At 34.5% G+C, this 26,139-nt stretch overlaps 5 protein-coding genes across 6 annotated transcripts in view; 1 reads left to right on the top strand and 4 right to left on the bottom strand.

Annotated features, from left to right (window-relative positions):
- Positions 1–267, bottom strand: part of LOC105176770 (early nodulin-like protein 3) — a 1,259-nt gene extending 992 nt beyond the window's left edge. Inside the window, exon 1 of the mRNA XM_011099674.2 lies at positions 218–267. Within this exon, the coding sequence (XP_011097976.1) occupies positions 218–267 (50 nt within the window). The remainder of the gene's footprint in view (positions 1–217) is intronic.
- Positions 2,399–7,597, top strand: LOC105176716 (small G protein signaling modulator 1-like). Of its 2 annotated transcripts, XM_011099614.2 has the most exons (12): positions 2,399–2,747; positions 2,838–2,954; positions 3,558–3,653; positions 4,056–4,159; positions 4,251–4,474; positions 4,650–4,772; positions 5,227–5,315; positions 6,168–6,273; positions 6,377–6,474; positions 6,642–6,893; positions 7,054–7,137; positions 7,223–7,597. In XM_011099614.2, exons 2-12 carry the CDS (start codon positions 2,862–2,864, stop codon positions 7,232–7,234), a joined length of 1,281 nt encoding a protein of 426 aa, XP_011097916.1. In that variant the 5' UTR covers positions 2,399–2,747; positions 2,838–2,861; the 3' UTR covers positions 7,235–7,597. The 2 variants fall into 2 exon arrangements, with proteins under 2 accessions (XP_011097916.1, XP_011097915.1); XM_011099613.2 differs by having other exon boundaries at positions 2,399–2,954.
- On the bottom strand, positions 10,400–13,328 carry LOC105176717 (COBRA-like protein 10). Its single transcript, XM_011099615.2, has 2 exons — positions 12,436–13,328; positions 10,400–12,209 (listed from the first exon to the last, which is right to left on the bottom strand). The coding sequence occupies exons 1-2, from the start codon at positions 13,043–13,045 to the stop codon at positions 10,786–10,788; spliced, it is 2,034 nt and encodes a 677-aa protein (XP_011097917.1). The 5' UTR covers positions 13,046–13,328; the 3' UTR covers positions 10,400–10,785.
- Positions 16,710–19,063, bottom strand: LOC105176718 (protein translation factor SUI1 homolog). The gene is made up of 5 exons (XM_011099616.2): positions 18,890–19,063; positions 17,917–18,018; positions 17,397–17,602; positions 17,242–17,295; positions 16,710–17,004 (listed from the first exon to the last, which is right to left on the bottom strand). The coding sequence occupies exons 2-5, from the start codon at positions 17,951–17,953 to the stop codon at positions 16,960–16,962; spliced, it is 342 nt and encodes a 113-aa protein (XP_011097918.1). The 5' UTR covers positions 17,954–18,018; positions 18,890–19,063; the 3' UTR covers positions 16,710–16,959.
- Positions 21,731–23,798, bottom strand: LOC105176719 (polyubiquitin). Its single transcript, XM_011099617.2, has 2 exons — positions 23,684–23,798; positions 21,731–23,340 (listed from the first exon to the last, which is right to left on the bottom strand). Exon 2 carries the CDS (start codon positions 23,338–23,340, stop codon positions 21,967–21,969), a length of 1,374 nt encoding a protein of 457 aa, XP_011097919.1. The 5' UTR covers positions 23,684–23,798; the 3' UTR covers positions 21,731–21,966.

The following is a 26,139-nucleotide window of genomic DNA, read 5'->3' on the forward strand; positions in this document are numbered from 1 at the left end:
CCTGAACCTCCAACCTTGAACTGAAATCCATGACATCTCTCAATCAGCAAGAAAACACTCAGAACCCCCAAAAGCCCAAATGCTTCTTGAACTGTCTGAGCCATTGGACAAGAACAGCTGATCAAACAATTCAACTACTTCTGATCTGTGATGTTAAGACAAGTAATCTTGGACAGATTGAACAAGGTATTTGTAGGTGAGTTGGGATCAGCTTTACAAGCTGTGGAGCTGAAGCTTTTGCTGCTTTTTGTTATTCTCTACCTCCATCTCCGATTTCTTGGCTTAAGGTGCAAAGCATAACGCGGCTTTTTTGACATGAGAATCTGTAGCTCTTCTCAGCTTTTTTTAATCACTTATACTGGTAGGGTTTTTGTTTATACTTTGCTTGACACTGATCAAGAATCTGCAAGCCTTGCACTTTGGGAAATGGTATCTGAACTAGCTAATCCATGTTTACTGAACTTTTTCTGCCAGTTCTTTTTTCTAGACCTTTTCATGCCAAGGTCCTTGTGATTTTTCCTGCGTGTTTGTGGGGGGTGGGGTGGAGGGTTTGGGTCATGAAGTTGAAGAAGGAATGTGATCAAAATGCAATTGGATTTGTTATTACATAGACTGATGACCAGTTTGATTCTGATCAATCAGATCCTAAGGAGACGAGAATCACATGCATGCATTCTTGAAATTCACTTGGGAGTTTATTTATGGTCTGTATCTTTTATTACACATTGACATTATATCTCATATTGTGAATTATGTATGTATTCTAAGGGTGTCAAATGGATAGGGTACGGCTCTACCTAAATATATAGACTAATTCTTAGATCCATACTAAGATTCAATAAATATTAACCTAAGTCTAAGTCCAAACTCAGATCCATAAAAGAATATAAATTTGAAAATTTGAGTAGGGTCGCTACTTATCAATATTCATAGGCCTATGTACTCAATTCAATTAGAATATCATTTATCAATCTGTTTAAATTCAAGTGAACAAATCTAAAAAAATTTAAAACACTACAAAAATTTTATCCTGTAATAATGTTTGGTTAAAGTGATAGAGTTGAAGCTTAAAGTTCTGTGATATTAATTTTGATTGCTATCAAATATGTAGATCTAATAGTCATTTCATTAGATTATCTTTTAAACAATATAATAAATAATATATTATTGATAAATTATGAGTAAATATAAAAAATAAAAGATAATTTATATTGATAAATTTAATATAAACGATATGTAAATTATTGCTAATCCAAATATAAATAGTTAATCTATTTTGTCTCACTTTATTGATTTTGATCTAACTAAATTTGTAGTGAATATGTATATAATATACTTTCCCTTTTCTTTTTTAAAAAATAAATTATTTTGGCTTTTTTCAATTACATTATCTTAAATAAAAAAATATCAAATATTATCGAATAATATTAAGAAAAAAAAAAAAAAAAAAAAGTCTAGGCTCTATCCAAACTCAAAGAATTAAGTCCAAAATAATGGCATTGGGTCTTGAGAGAGTGGGTAGGGTTTAATATAATGGGTCTATATTGGGCATAAATTTAAATGAGGTAAGACCCTTAACACAAATAATATTAATTTAATTATTAAAGTATGATAACAGCCCACATGTTTGAGTGATTCGAACACACAGCTTTATAGCCATGAGATTTCAGCTTCGGTCAATTAAAGTAGTTGAATTTTTTTTTTTATATATAATGGGCTAATTCTATACGAAGGGTGATAATTATGTCAAACCTCGAGATCTTGTTATTTTTGAAGAATTTTTGAGGGTTGCTAAATTGGCACTTCAAAAGATATTGTAAAAGCAAGATAAAGCTTCAATCTTTCATGAGTAATTAATAATGTAACTCCCACACAATAGGAGGAAAAGACCTTTGATCAATCATCAACTTAATATTTTTATGAAATTTTTTAGCAAGATCTGACTAAATCAAATTAATTATAAAATAAGTCGGTTATTTTTTTTCAACTGTATATCAATCACATGTCAAGTGTATTGTACTTACCATCTAATTAACTTTTGTTACGGGAAACTTGATTTGAATTAAAATTGTCCTATTTTGACATTCCTCCACCCCTATAAACCTTGGTTAATGGGGCAGTATCCAAGAAAATATTGAGCCCCAATTGGTTCAATCCGGGCTTCTCCTTTTAATGGGCTTCATAGGAATGATAAGCCCAATTCTTTGTTGGCCCATTAAGAGAATCAGAAACCAATGGGGTCCATTCTACCCCAATTGGCCCGACCCGTACAGGGCCAGTATCACGCTCTAATTTTAGCGCGTGGTAGGGACGCTCCACCCTCCACCACCATTTGAAAAACCCGGGAAACAAGGCGGGTGGACGCGAAGTCGCTCGATGGCGCGGCATTCTCGCAGGGTGCTTGCACCAGTTACATTGAGTACGCTTTAAAGGGAGAAACCAAAGAGAGAGGTTAACCCTTTCAGAAGCGTTAAAGCGTAAAACAGGCGTTGTGTGTGGATTGGGTGTCTGGGTCGGGTCGCACATTCGCAAGAATCACCTTCTTCACCTACATCGCCATCTGCTAAAATAAATCAGAGACAACCAAAAAAGAAAACAACCAACTCGTCTTTTTGTTTGTTTGTTATTGTCATTATTATTGCATGTTTTTATTGGTCTCAGGTTTTCTTGGTTGGAAAGGGTCCCCTGAGTCATTGCTAAAAGCAACCAGCTGCTGGGTGCTGTTCTGTTGAACTTTTTTTATCAGGGTTGTGGGAGTAATTGTTGATTTTTGCCTCACTTCTTGAGGAGACTTTTTCATGTTTTGATTGTCCTTTTTTCTTTTTTCGACGTAAAAGATCGTTTGTGGGTGGTGTTACAAAATGATGTGGAGGGACCCAGGAACCCCAGCTGATGATTATTATCAGGTCCGCCCTGAATGCAAAGATGTTCCTGAAAGCAAGTTCAGGATCAAGGTTGGTTTGTTTCTTGTCATCTTCTTTTCACTTGTTGTATTAAACTTCTGTTATGTTCCTTTTGAGTTTCTTGATATCGTTAGTGTGTGTTTGTTTGTTTTTTCATATATAAAAAATATTATAAATGACATTCTAGTTTTATTTTTTAGGCTATCTGTTTTAGCTTTAGAAATGGTTGAGAAATTTTCGCGGGTTCGATCATGAATGATCAAATAATACATTTACGATTTCCTCTAAATACGGTGTCCTGATGAGAGAATTGGTCCTGTTTGAATTTTGATTTGCTTTAAGAGTTAATAGAGGATAAACGATAATCCTAAGAGTCGGGGGGATTGCATTTGCAAATCTGGGGTAGTGGATCATCTTATGATGTGGTTGTTTTGCCCTCTTGTTCATTTGTTATTTTCTCTCTCTATGTTTTTTTTCCTTAAAAAAGAAAGGACATCATGTCAAGCTAAGGATAATAGACGATGAACGTTAATTTGAGCTTTGGGATTTTTTACGCTAATTTGACAACAAGTTGAACAATTACGATTGCTTAGATCAAATTGTTACATGTGAGATCTTGTTTGCCTGCTGACTGATGCTTTTCTTTTTCCAAAGGCTGGCAAAACTTTAAGTGCCCGGAAATGGAATGCTGCTTTCGCTCCAGACGGGGTTCTTGACATAGGCAAAACGCTGAATAGAATTCATCGTGGGGTAAGTTTTTGCCTGGATTGTGTTTATCTACTGCTTTTAATGGTAAATGATCCTAGACCTGCTTCAAGACTTTTGCTTTGTGATGATGATACCTGGTTTTTCTCGGTTGCATAATGCATAATAGCTTCCTTGTTTAACAAAAGATTCTTCTTCTACTTTTGGAACTTAACAGTTTATTTTGAGAAACATAATTCAGCAATCTTTCTATTTACTTCAGTAAGTTTATAAGATAAGAAAGAAATTTTAAGTTATGTTGTTGTTGTTTGATCTGTTGTTTTGTCTTAGATCAGCTATCATTACTGCATGTGAGATGAGAAATCTATTCTGATTCCTACATGGTGTGTTGTGAAGAAGTTATGATTATGAAGGTAATTCTTGTCATTGTTGTTTGTGGCAAAATAGGGCATTCACCCTTCAATTAGAGGTGAAGTTTGGGAATTTTTATTGGGTTGTTATGATCCTAAGAGCACTTATGAGGAACGTGAGGAAATACGAGAACAGCGAAGGTATCTCTCTTTTACCATCCTAACAATCTATTTCCATATCTGATTCAGTTTTCAACATAAACATTATGCGGTTTCCCTTGTATCCTTTCAGAGCCAAGTACGAAATTTTGAAAGAAGTGTGTAAAAAGATGTTTCCATTGATTGGAAGTGGAAAGTTTGTCACTGCACCAATAATTAAAGAAAATGGTGAACCTACTGAGGATCCAATTGTACTTCAGCAAATTAGTCTTGCGAAGGAAGATGGGGCTGAGGAGCATTCGGATGTTCCCATGAGCAAGAAAGAGATTGAGTGGAAACTAACATTACATCAAATAGGTTTATGTTTATGTTATGATTTCCTTGCTTTTCTCATATCTAATGGTCAGTGGCTCAGCAAACACACATGACATTAGTTGTGTGTCTGTATATGCCATATGCATGTCTTTCTATATATATGGTCATTTGCCCATGTTCTTTTGATTCGTCATCTGTTCTTTAATATTTATGCCAGGTCTTGATGTGGTTCGTACTGACCGGACGCTAGTGTTTTATGAGAGTCAAGAGAATTTGGCCAAACTTTGGGATATCCTGTCTGTCTACTCCTGGTTCGATGGAGACGTCGGCTATTGCCAAGGTTAGCCTTAAAATTTAACTTCAATGTGTCTATTACCTGAGTTGACAGACCAAGGTGTTTGCAATGTCATAAATTGTTCCATACCTCTGCCTTTAATATAATTGCCTAGTTCATATTGCACATGCATATTTTTAGTTGGCATCCCACCAGTTTCTCTTATAACAAATTATGGAATGATGACTCTTGTCATCTTGGTTTCTTACAAGACCACATAATAACTTAAAATACTTTATTCTTATACGCCACAGGATTTCGATTTTGTTCAAAGTATAAGAGCAAACGATAATTATTTCTCATATTTTGTCTGGTTCTACTAAAGAATGGGAATTGGTCTTTATATTCCTATATACACTTTAGATGCTACTTATCTCAGCATAACAGTGAACTGAATACTAGTTATATATCTCGTAATTGAAAAATAGGCTTCTTTTTTGAAGTTTTGCATGCTGAGCAGGTATGAGTGATCTTTGCTCCCCGATGATTATGCTCCTTGAGAACGAAGGAGATGCATTTTGGTGCTTTGAACGTCTGATGCGGAGATTGGTAATCATACGTTATTCCTTTTCATTTGTCATATGTGATGCTTTATTATTGTTGTTGATATCAAATTCCTTCTTGTTAAGACTTGTAAACTAAGAACCTCTCTGTATTGCCAGATATCTGAAAAATTAGCTGTATTCTGTTAAAAGGATATTCTTCCCCCGGTTTCTTTGCTGTAATCTGTCTCAGTGACTCAATCAGTTCTCCTTGTTAAAATTTTAGGTTCATTTTTAACAAACAAAGGGTCTTGAATTTTTTTTTTTTAGCATTTTTAAAAAATGAAAGTTTGCTTTGTTTTGGAAAATACGTTGAAAAACGTCTTTATTGAATGAATTTTCAGAATCATAACTATGTGATGCTGAGGATTTATAAAAACTTCACATCCAAATAAGCTGTTGCATGAAGAGATTGTATAAAACATGTAAATTAATTTGATATGATGTTATTTTCCATTGCTTATCTCCTCTCACATGATGTGCAAATGACATCTGTGAACTTGATACTCTTTTCCTTAATTAAATTATAAATGGAAGAACTATTAACTTTACACGAAATGTCAGAGATGTGTTCAAAAAGTTGATAATGAAGTTGCTTCCTTCTTTAGACGTTCGCCTTTCCCAGTAACTATTGGATATACAAATAATCATGTCTTTCTCTCAATTTGATGACCACTGTGAGAGCAATTATCGTCCTTCTTAATCTTAGTATGCCTGGTGAAACTACAATGGTTTTGTTTCATGTTCTCCATGATGTGTTGCAGACCTGTAGTTAATGAATTTTTATGCAGTCTTTTAATGCCTTTCACCTACTTCTTCAGCTACTTATGATACGTTGTTTCTTGAAACTCCTCTAAAGCGAGGAAATTTCAGATGCACTGAGGACTCTGTAGGGGTGGAGTCGCAACTTAGTAATCTAGCTTCAGTGACACAAGTTATTGACCCTAAACTTCATCAGCACTTAGGTTTGCCTCTACAAATTTTTCTCCATATGTCCATCTTTTCTAACTTTTCAATGAAGATGCTATAGCGGAAGTAACAGACATGGCATCTTTTTCTTGATAACAGAGACCCTAGGCGGGGGTGATTATCTCTTTGCTTTCCGAATGCTTATGGTTTTGTTTCGTCGAGAATTCTCTTTTGGTGATTCACTGTATCTTTGGGAGGTAATTTTTCATATCTTGCACATGCATTCCTTCTCAGGCTTTCTTGAACAGTATTCAGGTATCTGTTATATTCGCTGAAATTATCGTAAAAAAGTGTACGAGATACTCCTCAAAAATTTCCTTCTTTTCTTGCTCTTCTTCCGTTTGCTGATTGATCTTTTCAACAGATGATGTGGGCTCTTGAATACGACCCTGATTTATTCCTCATGTACGAGGAGGACTTGGAAGCCTGTGAAAGACCAGACGGGACGAAAGGAAAGGGCAAGTCGAGGAAGCAGTGCGGAAAGTATGAAAGAGAAAATATGAGAAACGGAGGCGCTGCACCGCTCCCTATTTCAGTTTTTCTTGTAGCCAGTGTCCTAAAGGACAAGAGTACTAAGCTGCTAACAGAGGCCCGCGGATTAGATGATGTTGTTAAGGTTAGCTCTCGACCAGTTCACAAATTTTCTCGACAAGCTTGCTGATAGTACGTTAACCTTTTGTATATAGAAAATATTACTAAACCATACAGAACTTTGTATTCACATTAAAGCAATGTATCAATAGCGCTATGACACTGATGTGCCGTTAAATTTTCAGATACTGAACGACATGACTGGTAACCTCGATGCTAAGAAAGCATGCATTAACGCAATGAAGCTTCACAAGAAGTATCTAAAAAAGGTATTAACTCAACCATTCTGCTTAGTGGATCAAAACAAGACTCTGTTTGTTTCCCCTCACTCAGTTTGTTTCACTGTGCTATCAGGCAAAGAATTGACGAGGACAAACGTTGGTCCCATGTAAAAACGTCTTGGCCAAGCCAAGGAACAACCACCTGCGTGAAACGAACAACTTGGATGTTTTCATGCAAATCCAATCTCAGAGACTTCGTCAGGAGCATGCTGAAGGAGGCAAGCATGCCTTAAAAAACACCATTGCTGTATGTAAAACTATTTGTTAATTTTTTTTGAATGCTAGTCGACGACACTTCTTGTAGAGGTGGTCTACTGGTCTGATACGTTTTTTCACTTTATTTTTTTATTTTTTTTTGGAGATATATAAAAGCACATTTTTTCTGTACAAGATTCTTGTATACATACGTATTTATTCATAAATGCAAGAGCATCAATTTTGGGATTGACCGTAGAATCAGTAGGGCGCTTGTCTTCCTCAACCACCCTCTGGAACAGGACATCTTGACAGCCAATTTGTGTTTTTACTGAATTTTTTTTCCTCATTATTACCTACAGTATGCTGAAAAAAATTATAGGATTATTACACCCATATCTCCTAAAGTTTAGACGCATTGCCAATATACGTCTTAACTTTTTTAAAATTTACATTGCACCTCTCGAGTTACACTTTATGTTACTGACTCACTTTAAAAGCTAAATGGCAAGAATATAAAATAAAATACAAATATCCTCTTTTTATTTAAAAATTACTAATATTAGTGGTCATTGAACAACTAGCTCAATTTGTTGGTCCTCGTTATATTTTCATTTGTTTTTGTGGTGAATTGATCAAAATACCTTGTGGACTATGAACTATTATTTCACTTACTTTTATATTTTTTCTGAAATTCTTTTGTGGACTAAGTGAATAATTTCTTTTTACAACTTTTGAATTTTTTAATCCACCTCATCCGATTTATTTTATAATTTTTATTTTTTCCAAAGAAAAAAGACAGTAAGGGCAAAGTTGATAATCACTGACCACCATCCAAGAGTTACATAATTTTATCAAACATCATATGTATTTGTAAAACTTCAAACAATAATGCAACATTCGTAATTTTGTCAAATTTTATGGGAGCTTATTGTAATTTATATAAAAAAGAAAGTGCTTTCAAATATACTTTTTTGTTGCCTCTGCTTTTTCTCACATTTAATTATAAGGAAAAGAAGAAAAAGGTTGGGGTATCCAAATTCGGGTACTCAACCTTAACGAGTACCCAATTGGTCGGATACCCAAAAAATTGGGTGCCTAATGGAGATTGGGACCCCGTCTCAAAATCCGTCGTTTCTTCCAACTGTGTGTTGCTGACAACCACAACGCCTTCTTCTCTAATGCACTCAGTTGCATCCAAGACCCTTTGGGAGGCTTTGCTCCCCGCCTAGTTTCTTAAACTTCTCCCAAAAAAAAAAAATTAAAAATAAGATGGGATGGGTGATCGGACGTGGGAGGTGGCAAGCTCTTAAGACAACCTGTGGATAGTTCGGCAGGTAGAGAACCGGCTATGGATAGCCGCGGTGATGGTAACTATAGGGTATGCAATGATGACCCTACAACGAGAGTGGGCGTGCGGAAGAGAGGAACTCAGTCAACAAAGATCTAATAATTGCTTGGAATTTCATACTCTATATAAAAATACATATCCTACAATGATGATCAGTCCTAGCAACGGAAACCTATGGTAATAATACACTTTATACAAATAACAATCGATAAAGTATAACTCAATCACACTCACTTGAGCAGTTTTGGCAGCACTTGTGTATCACTCATGGATGAAAAGGACCAAACCAAGATTCGAGGATAAGAACGATGGCGCAAAGCTGGTGGCCAAAATTGTTCTAGAGCAATTGAGGATGTGTTTCTTGGAGCTGGGCTACAGCAGACTCTTCAATCATCCGTTTTGTATAGAATTTGGAAAATAGCTTAGTCTTAGCGTTATGTTTCAGCCGAGCTATAGAGGGATCATATGTTTTTATTGAAATTTACCATTACCAAAAGAAAAATCAATATTTAATAAAAGAGAGAGCTTGTTTATGTTGAATGTTGTAAGAGTGTAGAAATGCAAATGAATGATGATTCTAATATATAGAGGTGTTTTGACGAACTCAAAAATGAATTTGGGACAACAGAATGACCATTGGGATATAGCTATTACTTTTGCCATGGAAAATTTAGTTCCATTTGTGATGGATTCGTGAAGGATTTTGGACCGAATCATGTTACCTTTGTAGTTTTACAATTGCAAATTGAGACAGAAGAAGAGAACGTAGAAAATCCATTGCAAACCATGTCAAAACTTGCGGCATAGGGATTTTCATCGCAAATTAGTAGCAATTCGGGAAGCATTTTCCAACATATTTCCCACGGTAATCTGTCCCAAAGTCCTTTATTTTAGTTAAATTCAAGTGAGAAGGATGTTCCATTTCAAAGTCTGTCACAAATTGTGGACTGGATAGAAATTGCGATAAAGCACTCTCCTGGAATATTCCAGCATTTGCAATAAAGGTTGTGGCCTCTCATCAAAATCTTGAGACGGATATTGCGTCATTTTTGCCCATTTATGTACACTCCATCACAATTTTTTTTCAACAAAATTGCAACAGTTTGTGGCCGATCCAAATATCCGTCGCTAAAAAATTTTTTTGGTCTAGCATGAAACAATAAGACATTCTTGTCGCCTTTTGGGGCATCTATATGGCTTTATTTGGTTCCATTTTTAAGGTGTTTTTCTTTGTTTTTGGTTGATATAGAAAGAGAAAGAGAGAGATATTCATGTGCAGTTTTTAGTGTTTTTAATATGTTTGGCTCTGCCTTTTCTATTAATGTATGTGTTTTTGGCTATCTTTTAAAGGGTGAAAAATGAAAACAAACAAAGTTTGGCTATCTTTTAAAGAGTGAAAAATGAAAACAAACAAAGTTTGACCATCTTTTAAAGAGTGAAAAAAATGAAAACAAACAAAGCTAATACTCTGGTATATTTTAGCAAGGAATCTATCCTTGAAGAAACTTTAACATCAACAACTAAAAACTCAAGAACTACAGGCACCATTTTGCATCAGATACTGCTGTGTGAAGAATATGCAAACAAGACAGATGAGCCCAAGACTAGTTTTCTTGTTGTCTTAAACTCTTGTGAAGTATTCTGACAGAAGTCCGATGCATGGATTGTCTGTTCACGTTTAAATGCAAAGCATTGTCAGGATCATAGTAAAAAATGAACAGTGTGTCCATTTTTAGGAATTTCTTGGCATGATCATAAAGATAAGAACATGTTAGTCTGTTGCTAAGTACTCTAAGAAATAAATGTTTTCATCTGTATATAGTAAGCTAAAGAAAAGAGTATAAATATTCTTAGAAACAAGGAGAAATACCTATATAACAAACTACTTTTATTCAAATCTCTTCATCGGCTTGCTGAAACAATAATGTCTTAAGTGTGATAGCATCCACAGCCCTGTGGTTCTTTATCTCCTCTTCAAATGCCACTAGCGTCTCCACTTTCTTGCAGAGAAAAACTATCCAGACAAAAATTTATTAACATGGGAGCTGGGGAAGCAGCATTGAATTAGGAAGAAGCCTCTGCAGATTTCCTCAGTTCAAGCGATCCGTCAAGAGCAGAAAAGAGAGAGCAAGAACAAGTATTGCAGGAAGAAGGCCGGCCGACGTTTGATGGGCAGGACTTTGTTTAGGAAACTCTTTGGGAAGAGCACACTCTTCACCGTTAAAGAACACTTTTGAAGGGAATCCTTCCCCTGCTACAACATTGAGATGAGGAAGGTGTTTCTTGGAGAATTGGATCACAGATTGCTGCTTTCCTGGAATTCTCGGTTCCACTAGAGGTTTACTTGAGTTTGTCTCTGCCATCAAGTAGTTCTCCCCTGGATTCCCTTGCATGAAAATGGTGTTACTGGGACTAGTCATTTTTGTGCCGTTGAAAGTATATACTTTCTCAAGAGCGATTTGGGGCTTCTTCATCCGGACGGCGGAGAACCAGTCGACGAAAGGTGTGGTTTCCCAGTTGAAAATAGTTACCCTTGCTGTCCATCCAGTCCTGTAATCTGAATCAATGTGCCAGTTTATGCTCACTCCACAGTTATCAGGACAAGGCAGTTTTTTAGGCAGTTTCTTGTGCTGAATGTGGGAGAACGCTTTTGCAAGTTCGGTTCTGTTCTCGAAAGGCACAAGCAGAGCATTTGAAGGAAGAGCCAGGGCGGGCGCATTGGCGTCACAGCGGGTGTCTTCATCACAACCGCAGGCGCACGTGTTGCAAGGGATGACCCCATCAGCATAATAAGCCGAGTAGCTGACGCAGCATTTAGCTTTTTTGGGCTTGGGACTAGTGATGTTACAACTGATTTGCCAGCTTGCGATGGCTGCTGATATGGCAGGAAGTCCGGTAGGATCTGGGAACTCGGTTGGATCAACTCTGATGGGCGGACCACACCTGTAGGTCGGATTGAGGCGGCCTTGGATATGCCAGTTCTGAGGTGGGGTGATCGCGGTCCTATTCATGTCAGGTGGTAGCTTGTAAACCTCCATCTGGAAAATGGCTCTTGCTTTGGTCTCGTTCATCGTTTTTGGCATAAGAATACCATTCTTGCAGCAAAAAGGCAACTTACCAACTTTGTCATCGTTCTCTTTCTCAGACGGGAGATCCGAGATGACAGGAATTTTTTGGCAGTTGACTACATTAGAGAAATCCAAATCCTTATAGTACTGTCCTTGTGCGCCGTAAATGCATTCAGCTGGATCTTTTATGTGAGTATAGGCTCCCCTCATGCTGTAAATGAACTCGTTTCTCATCCACTGAAACGTCAAGTTCCATTGATCGAGACGACCAAGCGGATTGTTGTTGTCAATAGTGATCTGTGCATGATATGATGCCTCATAAGCTTGAACGATGTCGTAAGTCATGGTGAGATCGCCCTGTTGGCGTTTGAGGAACTTGGTTTTAGTGATCTTTTCCTTTGGTTTATATTTCGGGTCCTTTCTGCAACAGCTATACATGTAACCACCTATACAACTCAAATCCAAATCCAATAAACTATCAGACACAGCCAAGAAAAGGACTCATCATAATGCAAAATTTAACAATGAAAAGAAAGAGTACAAGATCATCCAACACGTAACGAATCAACGATCCCTCGCAGCAATTCTTCTCTAAAACAATTTGCAATCACAGAGAAGCCATTTTATGCTAATTGACAGAAAAAAACAGATCCGAAACAAGATTGTCAATACCTTTCTTGGTGAGTTTAGGACATACATAACCATCATTGGCAAGCTTTATGGACTTGGGCAAGGGAGTAGCTTTGGCGCTGACCCCAAATTGAGTCCCTTTCAAGGTAACCTGAGCTTGCATCTGCGTGAAATCCCCAGCTGTGTCGATTGCCGTCTTCAGATCAGCCTGCGGATATCCCGCCAGCACCGTCCCATTCTTCCCCACACGAATGGGGAACCCATCCCCATCCCCTTCCGGATCCCCATCCAAAATCACAGCCCCATCAGCCCCAACCAACAGCTCATTATACTGAAATCCTACGAAAAGCTTCCACGACTTGAGCTCGGTCGCCCCCGTATTCAACACGGTGGCCAAGGCCCTAAATGACCACGCCTGAGCCGACACGTTCTTGACAAGCGGATACGTTTTCTCCCTGCCCTGAAAGTTGTATGATATGAAGATCCCATTACAGTTCTGCGCCTCCTTAGGCGGCGTGTACGACTGATCACCGTAGTCTTGAGCATTACATACCCCAATCATGCTATGACAAAACAGGGCTAATGCAATCAAGATCCACATGTCCCATGGTATCCTTATCATGTGTGATGATTCTTGTCTGAACCTCATCATGTGTCTGAAGGGTAGCAATTTTCCTTTCTCTTTTTTTGAATTTCTTGATTTATGTATGAGGCACCAGCAAGTGCCCCTATGCAAGAGCTGCCGGTGCAAGAGAGATAATGTGAATTACACAGATTCAAACCTGAAGAAGAGACTATGTCAGAGGTTGTGAGTGAGGCTTATAAGAGACAGCCATTTCTGAGGTACTCAATTCAACCAATTCTCTTCCAGTAGTTGCACCGTTTGTTGCGGAGACAACGTTCATGCATATGTATCTATACATTAATTACATAACTATGTCACAATTTCTTTCCCCCTCACATATGTATGTTTTTATTACATGTTGTTAAGGTTGTAAGTGTGTTCCTATTTTTGGTAAAGGCTGTAATACTACCATTGGAACTTTGAGAGAGTTTGGTGGGTGGTTTTTGCTCTAGTTACTTATGTTATGTTTGGTTTTTTTAATTATTAATGAATGAAATATTCACCGTAAATTACAACGAGTTTTTATAAGTGTTTGTATAATTATAAATAATCCTCGTCATTTGAGAAATTATTTATACTCCTGATTTTAATAGTCGTCCCACAATTAGCCCAATCCATTACGTATTCATCATTGCTCTGTGATCAACGAACCAGAATGCCCTTGTGGACTATGAATTATAATTTTACTTATTTTGAAATTTATTCTTATTATTTTTTATGAATTAAGTGGAACAATTTTTCATCCACCTCATCAATTTTTTTATGTAGATATTGGTAATTTTTCAAACAATAAAGGAATATTCGTAATTTTATCAAACTACATGGAGCTCTTTGTAGTATTTCCTAATATTGGGAGGAAAATATGTAACGTCCATAGATTTCATACATAATTGAAAGACTAGTTAGTAATTATTAAAAAAATTTAGATTTAATCACAAATAAATTATTAGATTACAATTTTTGAATATATTAAAACTTGAAGAGACTGAATTGAAGCTTTATAAAATTATTTAGGAACAAATCATATAAATTTAAAAAAATGAAATTTCATAAAAGTTATAATATATATATACATACAGACAATATTTGCATGAACTTAATTTATACAAATCATTTTTACCTTTTAGATAATTACACATACACCCACCAAAATATCATTATCACTTACATAAACAATCCCTTATTTTTTAAAAACTTGCACACACACCCTAAAAATATTAGCATCATCACACAGATTACCTCTATATTTTTTTTGCTAACGAGAGTAGTTTCTGTAATTATGCAAAATACATTAATAATTTATATAAATAAATTATAAATTAGAGGTGTAAATGTAATTATTCTATAAATATATTATAAGATTTGCATGGTACAAAATAGGGCAGGCACCGAGTATGTGCACGTGTGATTTGATTACCAATCCATTTCTAATAAAAAAAAAAACAAAAAAGTAACATTTGTTTGCACACGTAACTTAGATGAGCTAAATTTTTTCATTTCTGTCCGTGACCCCAGCACACAGGTTAATATTTATTCTTCTAAATTATTATTTGATTAATATATTTATTAAATATAATTTATATTATTTGATGTAATTTTTAAATAAAAAAATTATAAGTTTAACTATTTAAATTAGTGATTAATTAAATATCATGTTTAATTTAAAAAATATTATAGTTGAATAATTAAATTACTTGATTTATATTATAGTAATTAAATTTCTTGATTTGTTTGAATTATTACTATAATTAATTTACTCAATTTCATCGGGTTTATTAAACAAAAGGTTAATTATATGTATTGGTGTTTAATTTAAATTTTATAGTAGCGAGAAATTAATTGAAAATTTATGAAAATATTAGAAAATTATATTTAAAAAATATTATGATTATTAAAAAAAATATGATATCTTTATAATAATTTAATTAAAAAATATTGTTAAGAATGGCAACTATAAAAATATGAGGAATTTGATAAAATAAAAATTCTTATGAACTAATTGGTGAATTAGATATATACCTCGAGAGATTAGAATGTTTAATTATTTAGAAGAAAATAAACGGAAGGTTTGAATTTTGATGTAAATATAATATTAAAAGATTGGTAAAAACATACAAATATTATGTATATTTTACTCAAAATTTACGGTATTTAACATATATCGATTATATATATTATAATTGTTATAAGACGCGAGGATAAAGAAGATAATTGAGTTGCTTCTTCTATTACTGTACCCGTTTGAGACTTGAGGTAAAATATAGCTAATTGAATTTATATATATGTACGCTTGTTTATCGTAAACCTAACTAATATTCGTTAAATGCTTATTTAAATTACTTTGATGTTACGTGTTGTTGTTGTTGTGTGCCTATTTACGATCATGTATGTATATAAAGACTGATAGATGATTTTGATATATTACATTTTGTTGTTGAATGGAATTGAACGAGGAAGTTAATGATGAGTATATGTTATTTTTATAACATTTACATATTATTTGATAAAAATAGAACTCAATTTACTGATCAAATGAAAATTTCTCATAAAATGAATTGTAATAAAAAAATAATATAACAATTAGTTCTAATGAAGTGTGACTTAGGGAGTGCTACAATATTATCGATGGAGATTGAGAATCTGAAATAAAATATTAGGCTTTTGCTAAATATTACTTAATTTGGGAGTAATTATCTTACAGCAGGAAACTTGTGTATAAATTATAATTGGTTAAGTAGGAAAATGGGTTGTAGATCCTGCAATTATAGGTGTGGCACTTTTAATCTTGTCTGATTTTAAATTTGAACTAAAACAAATAACACATTTACTGCACTTTAGCATTGTGGCTAAAAGACAAATAACCCATTCAGTCGCAGATATTGCTGAATTCGCTACAAATTAACACATGCTTTATACGTCACTCTTAATTTGGATATTGCAATCATTTGTTGATGTAATATATTTGTCCTAAATTTATTGTGAAGAATATACCGACAAAATACAATTTTAATCCTATAACCATACCAAATTATACTTCCATCCTCTCCAATTTCCAACATAAATTTAGCACTTACAATTTTCTAAAAAAAATAAATACATCAAATTTCTTTTTTTAAAAAATGCCGAGTGAGGTTTAATGGAAGGGATTTATTCCAATCTTCTTAAAGCACTATTTCACATACGGCAAATTTCTATCCTTCATGAGACAAATCACAAATATTGCTAAACAAGATACTTTAGAAACTCAATGTCTTTATGTTTGTTTATCACAAATACTCAAATAAAACTCCATATCTTCTCAGGTAAACTCGTATTTTATATAGAAATAGAATAAACACCCTCCCCAAACCTCTAGAACATTACAACCCCTCCTCAGAAAGGGACAGGAGAAACACAATGGTTCAGAACAACACTTCTTCATAAAAGTTCTCGTATTCCAACTTTCAAGTGTGCGCATCTATATGGCGTGCGAGTGTTTAAAGAAAATAGCTTTCGTTAGAGCCCTTTTGCTTCAGATGTAAACATAGTACATCATTAATTCCAGCCCATTTTGCAAGCAATAAATATGTATCAAACAGTCGCAATCTGTTAAAATTGCACCCCTCAACCTGGAGTATGATTTCATTTCCCCCAGGAAAACTCCCCTCAAGTTAGCATCAATAGATAGATGGAAAAGGGTGCAAATGAAAGGTACACAAGAAGACAAGTTGGTTTATAGTATTTGAATCGAGCACATCACAATTATTCATATCCATCAACACTAGCAAGCCTTCAATCAACATCACACATGATACACGCAACTAAACCAAGAGGTAAATAGTAAAGTATCATAGGGTATCAGACAACCACATAAGCATTACAATTAACTTGATTAACAACTTCTTCACATATCGTACTTCACATGATGCAACATCGAGTGGCAGACAAGCGGACGCTACAGCTCAAAAACCATGGATCTTGATATGCTCCTTTTTCACAATTCCAGCCTGTTAACAAAAGCCAAGGATTACGTTAATAGGATATAGTCTTGTACACAAACTTAACTGAGCACAAACATCAACACCATGGTAAATGCCTCAATATATTTACTATTTTATTTATCCAGGAAAAAAACAATGTTCATCCTTTTTCTTTCTTATTCTTCAGTTTTGACATTTTTACTTCTGAATAAACTTGTTCCCATGTCAATACATGTAAAGATCAAACCGTGACAGGGTGATCACCTGAACAAGAAAAGTTGAAACGTTCTTCCGCTGGTCACCTTGTAGTTGAATAACCTTGACAAAAGGAAAAAGAAAAATATAAGGGAATAATGTTTACTCTCTCTGAAGAAAAAGAAATAAAAAGAAAGTAAAGGAAGACTTGAATCAACTCAAACCTGGCCTAGTTCTGGGTCCTGAACAACAGTACCATTGCAGCAAAACTCTTTCTTAAGATCCTTCAAGATTTTGTTATAGCTGAACTCTTTCTTCAATCCCTGCACAGTTGTCAGGCTTTTCCGACCATTCCGCTGCTGTATGCGAATATGAACATAGTCCTTTGCCCCAGCACCCGAATTCTCAGCATTTGCATCAGCAAAAGGATCTATCCATCACATGAAGCACTAATTTAGTCGGTCCCAAGAACGAGAAAAGGACTTCTAATGTCTTTGCATCAAAATAAGCCTCCAAGCTTAGATCAACTTTTTCCCCTAACTTATTATTTACCAGTATCCTTCTTTAAAAGCTTTATTTACTATATTCAACCTCTCCAAATTTGAGTTCAAGCAAGATAAAAATTGAAACAAACAAAGTAATTATCGAATTTAATCATTCCTTTCTTTTTTTTTTTTTTTTTTTTGGTGTGTGTGTGGGTGTTGGGTGGCTAGGAAAGAGAGAAGATAAGGAAGAAATGCATACCAAAAGCAGTTGGAACCTGGATATCAAGATCAGACATGAAACTTGGCTGATGCAGGAAACGCAAACAAGAGAACCTTTCAACCTAGATCTGAATGCTCACACCTAATCAAGGAGGTAAACAAAAAAACAGATAATTAACCAACATAACATGGCACGTCACATGCTCTCTGAAAAGGTAGCCTGAAATTCTTGAGCATACAGTTCAATTAATCTAATGACATAATATGGAGGCCTCCAGATCAAGTTTTGCAAAATAGCATTGTAGGTCACAAGCCATCCTCATTTATTTACTGAAGGCCACACCCATATAGTACCGTAGGAGGATTCAGAACTACTCATACAACTTAGCATCATTAACCAGCAAAAACATGACTGGTGATTAATAAACATTCCCAAGTGACAGCAGACTCATCAAGACCACCAGATTTTAAGAAGCAACAACAGCTTAAAGTTCAAGTTATAAGAAACCCAAAAGTCCGGAGATCACATCCATTTCATTCAAACAAAAATCCGCAAAATCAGACAGGAACAATATGAGAAGTCCAATCAAAATCACAACACATTAACCTCCAAGAACTCTAAAAACATCCTATTCTACAGGCCTTCTCGCTTGAACGGGCTAACAATTCAACAGGGGAAATAAAAGGGCCGGCGTCAAATCGGCTCATAGAATGATATCAATCACAGATAACGGAAAGAATCAACAATCTAAACCCCCAAGAAAACCCGTACATGAAAAACCCTAACAAACTAGTAGGAAAATAAAATTAGAAAAGCAACCTAAAGCCCTTCTAAATAAATTTCAAAAGGAAATCACAAAACGCAAAATCTTCAATTACGCACCACACAAACAAACTCGATTAACAACAGGAAAAATGAAACGAACAAAATCAACATCAGACCGTCAAAATCAATCACGATTAATCCATAGAGATCTGAGAGGAGTAGAGGAACAAAGGGCAGAGGAGATCACCTGAGCCGAATACGAATTGAAGATGGAGAGAAGAGAATGAAAGAAGGAAAGCCCAAATCCAATTGGGGGAAAACAGAGAGAAAAAGGAGGAATAAAGACGGTGGCCCTCGTGGAACTTCGAGGCTTTTAAAAAGCAGCGTGGTTGGGGTTGGGGTTGGGATTGGGATTGGGATTAGGTCGGCCGCGAGGAAGACTACGAGAAGGGATCCTATATCCTGCTTCGCGGATTGGGGGTGCTTGGACACGTGGCAATCATCATGTAGAGATGTCTCATGTGATGATTAAGTACCCGGCCCATGAACTCACGGGTTTGGTAATGTGAAGTAGGGTCAGAGTAATGGGCCGATTTGTTTGGCGAAATGGGCATCTAGTAATTTGGCCCATCAAACGATGGATGAAATAGAAGTAAAAAGCTGCCCACATTGTCATTGGGCCCTTTTTTGTTATTGAGTTTTTTTTATATATATTAGTTGTTATGGCAAATTGTCTCTACGTGCATATAATAAATAATTATTTATATTTTAAAATATATTATAAATAAAAATAAAATATATAAATCAAAAAATTATATTTAAAATATATAAAATAAAATAAAATTAATTTAGGGATATTATTGATACAAAAATATTTGGATGGGTGAAAATTTCATATTAGTATAGATAGATAGTATAGATCACATAAATGAGGAAAAGAATTTGAATAGGGGTGTTTGAAACTATATAAGAATGTTTGTTATAATTTAAAAAATTAGTATTACGGTGCAAGTAATCGCTATGCTATAATCAAAATAGAATTTTCTTTTTTATATAGTATAAATTATATTATTTCCCATGTATTACGACACCGTATTAGAACTATTTTTAAGCTTTAATATTGGTATAGATTTTCCTCATTGTTTGATATGATTGAAAGAGAAGTAAATTTAAAATACTTTTCTTTATTTGGTATGAAAAAAATATATATTGAGAAGAACATAGTAGTTTTATAATTTTACCAATTAGTTATTTCTCTTCATTTTATATTAAAAAATAAATAATTTAATGATATACTTAAATAAAAAACCTAATTAGTACCATTTTTTTAGTATAAAGTACACTTTGCCCACCTGAATTATGTTTGATGTAACACGTACCTCCTCCAAAAACTAACAAATATAACACTTACTCTCTATAGTTAAATTTTTAGACACTTTCGTGTTTATATTATATATAGTTCAAAAAATTTCTTTTTCTAATAATTTTGTATTTTAAGTTTAATTAAATTTTTTCAATTGAAAAAACTATCTTTTAATTATAATAAAATAATCAAAAATTAGTAAATTAAATAGTCTGAATGTTATTATATTTTACAGACTCCAAGTTAAATAATGAATGAATACAACAAATACACAAAATAATTTCATAAAAAGATTTTATTAATTTTGGAATAAAACTAAGGTACTAACTATTTGTTCTTTTAGATAAAAATGAGTAATTAAATAATTTTTTGAATATATTTTCTTTAAAAAAATTTAAAAAAATATTTAACTTTTGATTAAGCGCATACATATATATTTGTCAATTTTTTTGAAAAAGCATAATGAATTATTGGTTAATTATATTTGTTGTACATCTACTATGTATATTAATTTATACTCCACCTGTAATTTAAATTCTTTTCTTATTAAAATAATTCAATATGCAAAATACTAAAATATATATTCAAGATAATATAATTATTCAAAATATGAGGAGCATTTTGATCCAATCAAAGGGATAAGTGTTATATTTATTAATTTAAGAGGATAAGTATTACATCAGAGATAGTTTAGGAGAACAAAGTTTATTTTACCCTTCTTTTATAAATAAAAATATTCATCAAAATTCGTATCGAAATTATTCAATTTAAATAAAATAAAAAATACTATCAATGACAGTAAATAAAGCATTGGAATACAAATAATATAAATATAAAATGTTTATCTCTTTGTTTTTATACTTGTCCGAAAAGTTTTGTGTAGGTCCGATTAAAGTATCCAAACGCTCCTTTCCCTATACATTTTCACTTGGAATTTTTTTAATCATCCATTTTTCACCAAAACCAAACAAAGAAAGTTGGGGGTGGAGCGGAGGATAAGTCCATTTGATTTCATGGCCTGAAAGTGGACAGATAAAAGCGTAAAAGAGAATTCAGCATCATGCCCATTGAATATCAGCTCCGAATGAAGAACAATGAACAACCAGGTTAAAGAAAAGGGCAGGGCTTGCAACTGAAACAAGCATCCTTCCTTCTCAACATGAAGAGATGAAACGGAGCGTTATTGTAAGAGGCCTAATAACACAACAAATCATAGCTCTTATAGATGATGACAACTCAAACGTGTAGAAAACTGAAACGGGGCTCAGTACTGTGTATGTTTGAATGCAACTCGTCTCAGCCTGTTAAACATTAGTATAAACCCAACAAAGATGATAGAACCAAATGGACCAGCAAACTATAAAACTCAATATGAACAACCAAACAGATGAACAACCAAACAGGTGAATAAGGACTTACTAATACCGTCACAGGAAATCAATTGTTTTCTCACTTTAAAGGGAATCCAAGACGATACATAAACTTACCATCCAGCCGATTAGGGAAAAAAGAACACTGCTAACTGCAAACCGATCACTTCAACACCAGAAGCATACATGTAACCTATCTTCTACCATAGATTCACGGAGATTGAATTCAGAAAACAAAGAAAAGGTAGGATTCGGTCGCGGATAAGTTCTTGCAACCAAAAATATGTATTTCCTATCACCATAATGAACGATCCAAAATATATATCAATATCACCAGAACATCGAAGAACAAGTATGAGAGAAATAATTACAAGTAGAATATTATTCATAGGGGTAAACTCCCATAATTCTTCAACGCATCATCTTCAACAAACATAAAAGATCGACATAGCCATTCAATAATGGCTCACAACAGAAGAAAACCAGATAGCAAACAGGAAACAAACACCATAAGCAGACAGACACCACGAACAGAGACACCAGACATATCCACCACAAACAACCATGGCACCAGCATTGATCGGACAACATTCAGAAACCACCACGGAGACGGAGGACAAGGTGGAGAGTGGACTCCTTTTGGATGTTGTAGTCAGCCAGGGTCCTTCCATCCTCCAACTGTTTTCCAGCGAAGATCAACCTCTGCTGGTCCGGTGGGATACCCTCCTTGTCCTGGATCTTTGCCTTGACGTTGTCAATGGTATCCGAGCTCTCAACTTCAAGGGTGATGGTCTTCCCTGTAAGGGTCTTCACGAAAATCTGCATACCACCACGGAGCCTCAGAACCAAGTGCAGGGTAGACTCTTTCTGAATGTTGTAATCCGCCAAGGTGCGGCCATCCTCCAACTGCTTTCCAGCAAAAATAAGCCTCTGCTGGTCTGGTGGGATCCCCTCCTTATCTTGAATCTTGGCCTTCACATTGTCGATGGTATCGGAGCTCTCAACTTCAAGGGTGATGGTCTTGCCGGTGAGGGTCTTGACAAAGATCTGCATACCACCACGGAGACGCAGCACCAAATGGAGAGTGGACTCCTTCTGGATGTTGTAGTCAGCAAGTGTTCGCCCATCCTCGAGTTGTTTACCAGCGAAGATAAGCCTCTGCTGGTCTGGGGGGATGCCCTCCTTGTCCTGGATCTTGGCCTTGACATTGTCAATGGTGTCAGAGCTCTCGACTTCCAGGGTGATGGTCTTGCCAGTGAGGGTCTTGACGAAAATCTGCATGCCTCCACGGAGACGCAGGACCAAGTGGAGGGTAGACTCCTTCTGGATGTTGTAGTCGGCAAGGGTGCGACCGTCCTCGAGCTGTTTGCCAGCGAAGATCAACCTCTGCTGGTCCGGGGGGATTCCTTCCTTGTCCTGGATCTTGGCCTTGACATTGTCAATGGTGTCGGAGCTTTCCACCTCAAGGGTGATGGTCTTGCCTGTGAGGGTCTTCACGAAAATTTGCATTCCACCACGGAGTCGCAGGACCAAGTGGAGGGTAGACTCCTTCTGAATGTTGTAGTCGGCGAGGGTGCGGCCATCCTCGAGCTGCTTGCCAGCGAAGATCAGCCTCTGCTGGTCCGGGGGGATTCCTTCCTTGTCCTGGATCTTGGCCTTGACGTTGTCGATGGTGTCAGAGCTTTCCACCTCAAGGGTGATTGTCTTGCCGGTGAGGGTCTTCACGAAGATCTGCATTCCACCACGGAGACGCAAGACCAAGTGAAGGGTAGACTCCTTCTGGATGTTGTAGTCGGCGAGGGTGCGTCCGTCTTCAAGCTGCTTTCCGGCGAAGATTAACCTCTGCTGGTCCGGGGGAATTCCTTCCTTGTCCTGGATCTTGGCCTTAACGTTGTCGATGGTGTCCGAACTTTCCACCTCAAGGGTGATGGTCTTGCCTGTAAGAGTTTTCACGAAGATCTGCATCTGTACGATCAAAACCGGCTTATCAGTAAACAAACTAACAAACATCCCCAACAATTCCAGTCATATTAACCCTAAACCTACAAAACCAACTACCAATTAACACAACAATTAACCCCCCCCCCCCAATTAACCCCCCCCCCCCCCTTATACACAAAATTCAACAACCAAACAATCAAGGGGAAGCTTAATCAAAATCGGAGACTCTTCACAGAGGCCCCAATACCAAAACCAATAAATCAAAAAACCCGATTTTTCAAATCATAACCTAAACCAGAAATCATCCAACAGGAGATCAAGCTATAGAATACACACGGATAAAGAGATCAAGAACTCGCAGCCTCACCTTGAAAATAAGACCTAGAGAGATATTTGGAGAAGATGATAGAGGATTGGAGAGGATTGAAATTCTACTATGAACGAGAAAGAACGGTGAGAAACGCCTCCTTATATAGGCGCGGATACCGACTTAGAAAGAAAATTGCCTTCACCAGTAGCCTATAATATAAGGCCACGTGTTTGGATGACGTGTAGAGCACGAATACAATACGGCAAAGGCAAGTTGTCCTTTTCTTTGAATGGCGGAGATTATTAGGAAGCGTGAGGACCACCACACTTCCACGCGCTCTATTATTCCGTTGCACACTTGCTTTCTTCTTTTTCTTTTTTTTTCCTTAATTAAGATTTCTTACAAGTACAGATAAATTTATTGTAGTTTGAAAAATTATATATAATACCTCTAATATTTATTTATAACTAAAAATAAGTTTTTTTATTGTCAAAATTTACTAAATTTACTTATATTAACAAAAAAATTGAATAAAAATTTGATATTTATTTTTTATTAATTTATTACTAATTTATTATAGATTAAACAATTTTTTTTTATAAAATTATCCTCATAACAGTAAATATGTATATATCCTCAAATGCATTAACATGTGAAGACGTATGAGGGTAATTTGATCATAAAAAAATTATTAGACATACTATAAGTCAACAATAAGTCAATCGGAGGTAAATATAGATTTTTTTCGATTTTTTCGTTAATATCAACAAATTCGTTAAATTTCGATTGAAGAATAGACTTATTTATTAGACATAATCAAATTTTAAAAATGTTATATGTAAATTTTCAGACCACGAGAAATTTACGTTTGATTACACTAAAACTTCAGGAGATGGGAGTATACTTATCCTTAATTTATTTAATTGTTCTTGTATTACTATCATTTTAATGTAACGCATAAATTATTTTATTTCATTTTAAATTTAAAATATTGTCTCTCTATTCTTAAATATAAATTTTAAATACGAAAATCTTTATAAGAATATTCATATTTATGTTATTACGTAATATAATTTAAAGAACAAAGAGGAGGAAGCAATTTTAAATGCTTGATTTTGAATTTAATTTAATGCATATTGAGCTAGAATTAGATAAATAATTGAAGTTCATTTTTTATTTTTTATATAATTTAGAAGGTGTTTGATTAAATTTATTTGATAAAAAAATAAACCCGTATACTTTATAAGATGTTTTTAAAACGTATCAAATTTAATAGCGTAGACAAATTAAGAGGCCCCACATGAGAAAAAATATATATATTAAATAAATATTTCTATCTATATTATTGGAATTTAGTGAAAATTAGTCATTTAACCCTATAAATATATAATTTTTTTTAAAAAAATGTTCAGCCCAGAAAATTTAAAAATAAGTAAAATGATAATATAGAATATTAAATCAACATAAAAAGTGGAATAAAATCTACTAAAAGTCAACGAATTGGACAAATTATTAGACAATCATTAAAATTAAGTAATATTGATAAAGTTTTAAATAATAAAAAAATATATAATTATATTAAATAACTCGTCGTAATTTATCTTTATTATTTTTTTTATTTTGGGATTTTAAAATAATATTGCCTACATTATTATTTTTGTTTAAATAATAATTATAAGAATGAAAGAAATATGGGTGCCACGCGCCCCAACAGGGTTGGGGATTTGGGTAAGGGGTGTGGAGGAAAATAATTGAGTAGGTCCAACAAATTTAGGTGAACTATAATTAATTGCATAATTATGAATCACAAAATCGTATTTTATTTTTTTGATAAAGATAAATTATATAAATAAATAAATAAAAAATACAACAACACCGTTCAAAAAATACCGCTTTTGTGTGTGTGCCGTTGAATCGACGGCAACTTGTCATTAAAAAAACCATACATCATTTTCTATTATTTTAATAGGAATGCTTCTGTTGTGTCTGAAATGAAAGATAATCCGTTCTTTTGTTTTTTTTTTTAATTATTATTAGAATAATTATACTGTTTTTTTAATTTTTATTGTAATTGTACGTAAATTTTATGTAATCCAAAAAAAAATTCAATACATGTTAGACGACATGCATTGTCTTTTTTTTTTTAAATATATTTATTGTTATATGTTATAATTATTTTTAAATTATAATTGAATAATAAAGTTAAAGATATATTAATTTAAAAATTACAATCAATTACTACAAATATTATAAATGATCACCCTCGTCGTAAAATAATATATATGAGAATATCTGCATTTATACTATTAATTAAATAGGGAGTGTTTAGAAAAATTAACTTCGTATACAGTAATTCAAAATACATAATTTTGAAAGATAGTAATTGCCGGTATCTAATTTTTATTAATTTTTTTTATACATATAGTTTATATATTCATGCTATTATAATTCACGAAAGGTGTACTTACCGTCTTTTTTCTCCTCATAAACATGTAAATTTTGCTTTTTTCTTT

The sequence above is a fragment of the Sesamum indicum genome, linkage group LG14 (assembly GCF_000512975.1).
Source record: "Sesamum indicum cultivar Zhongzhi No. 13 linkage group LG14, S_indicum_v1.0, whole genome shotgun sequence".
NCBI lineage: Eukaryota > Viridiplantae > Streptophyta > Magnoliopsida > Lamiales > Pedaliaceae > Sesamum > Sesamum indicum.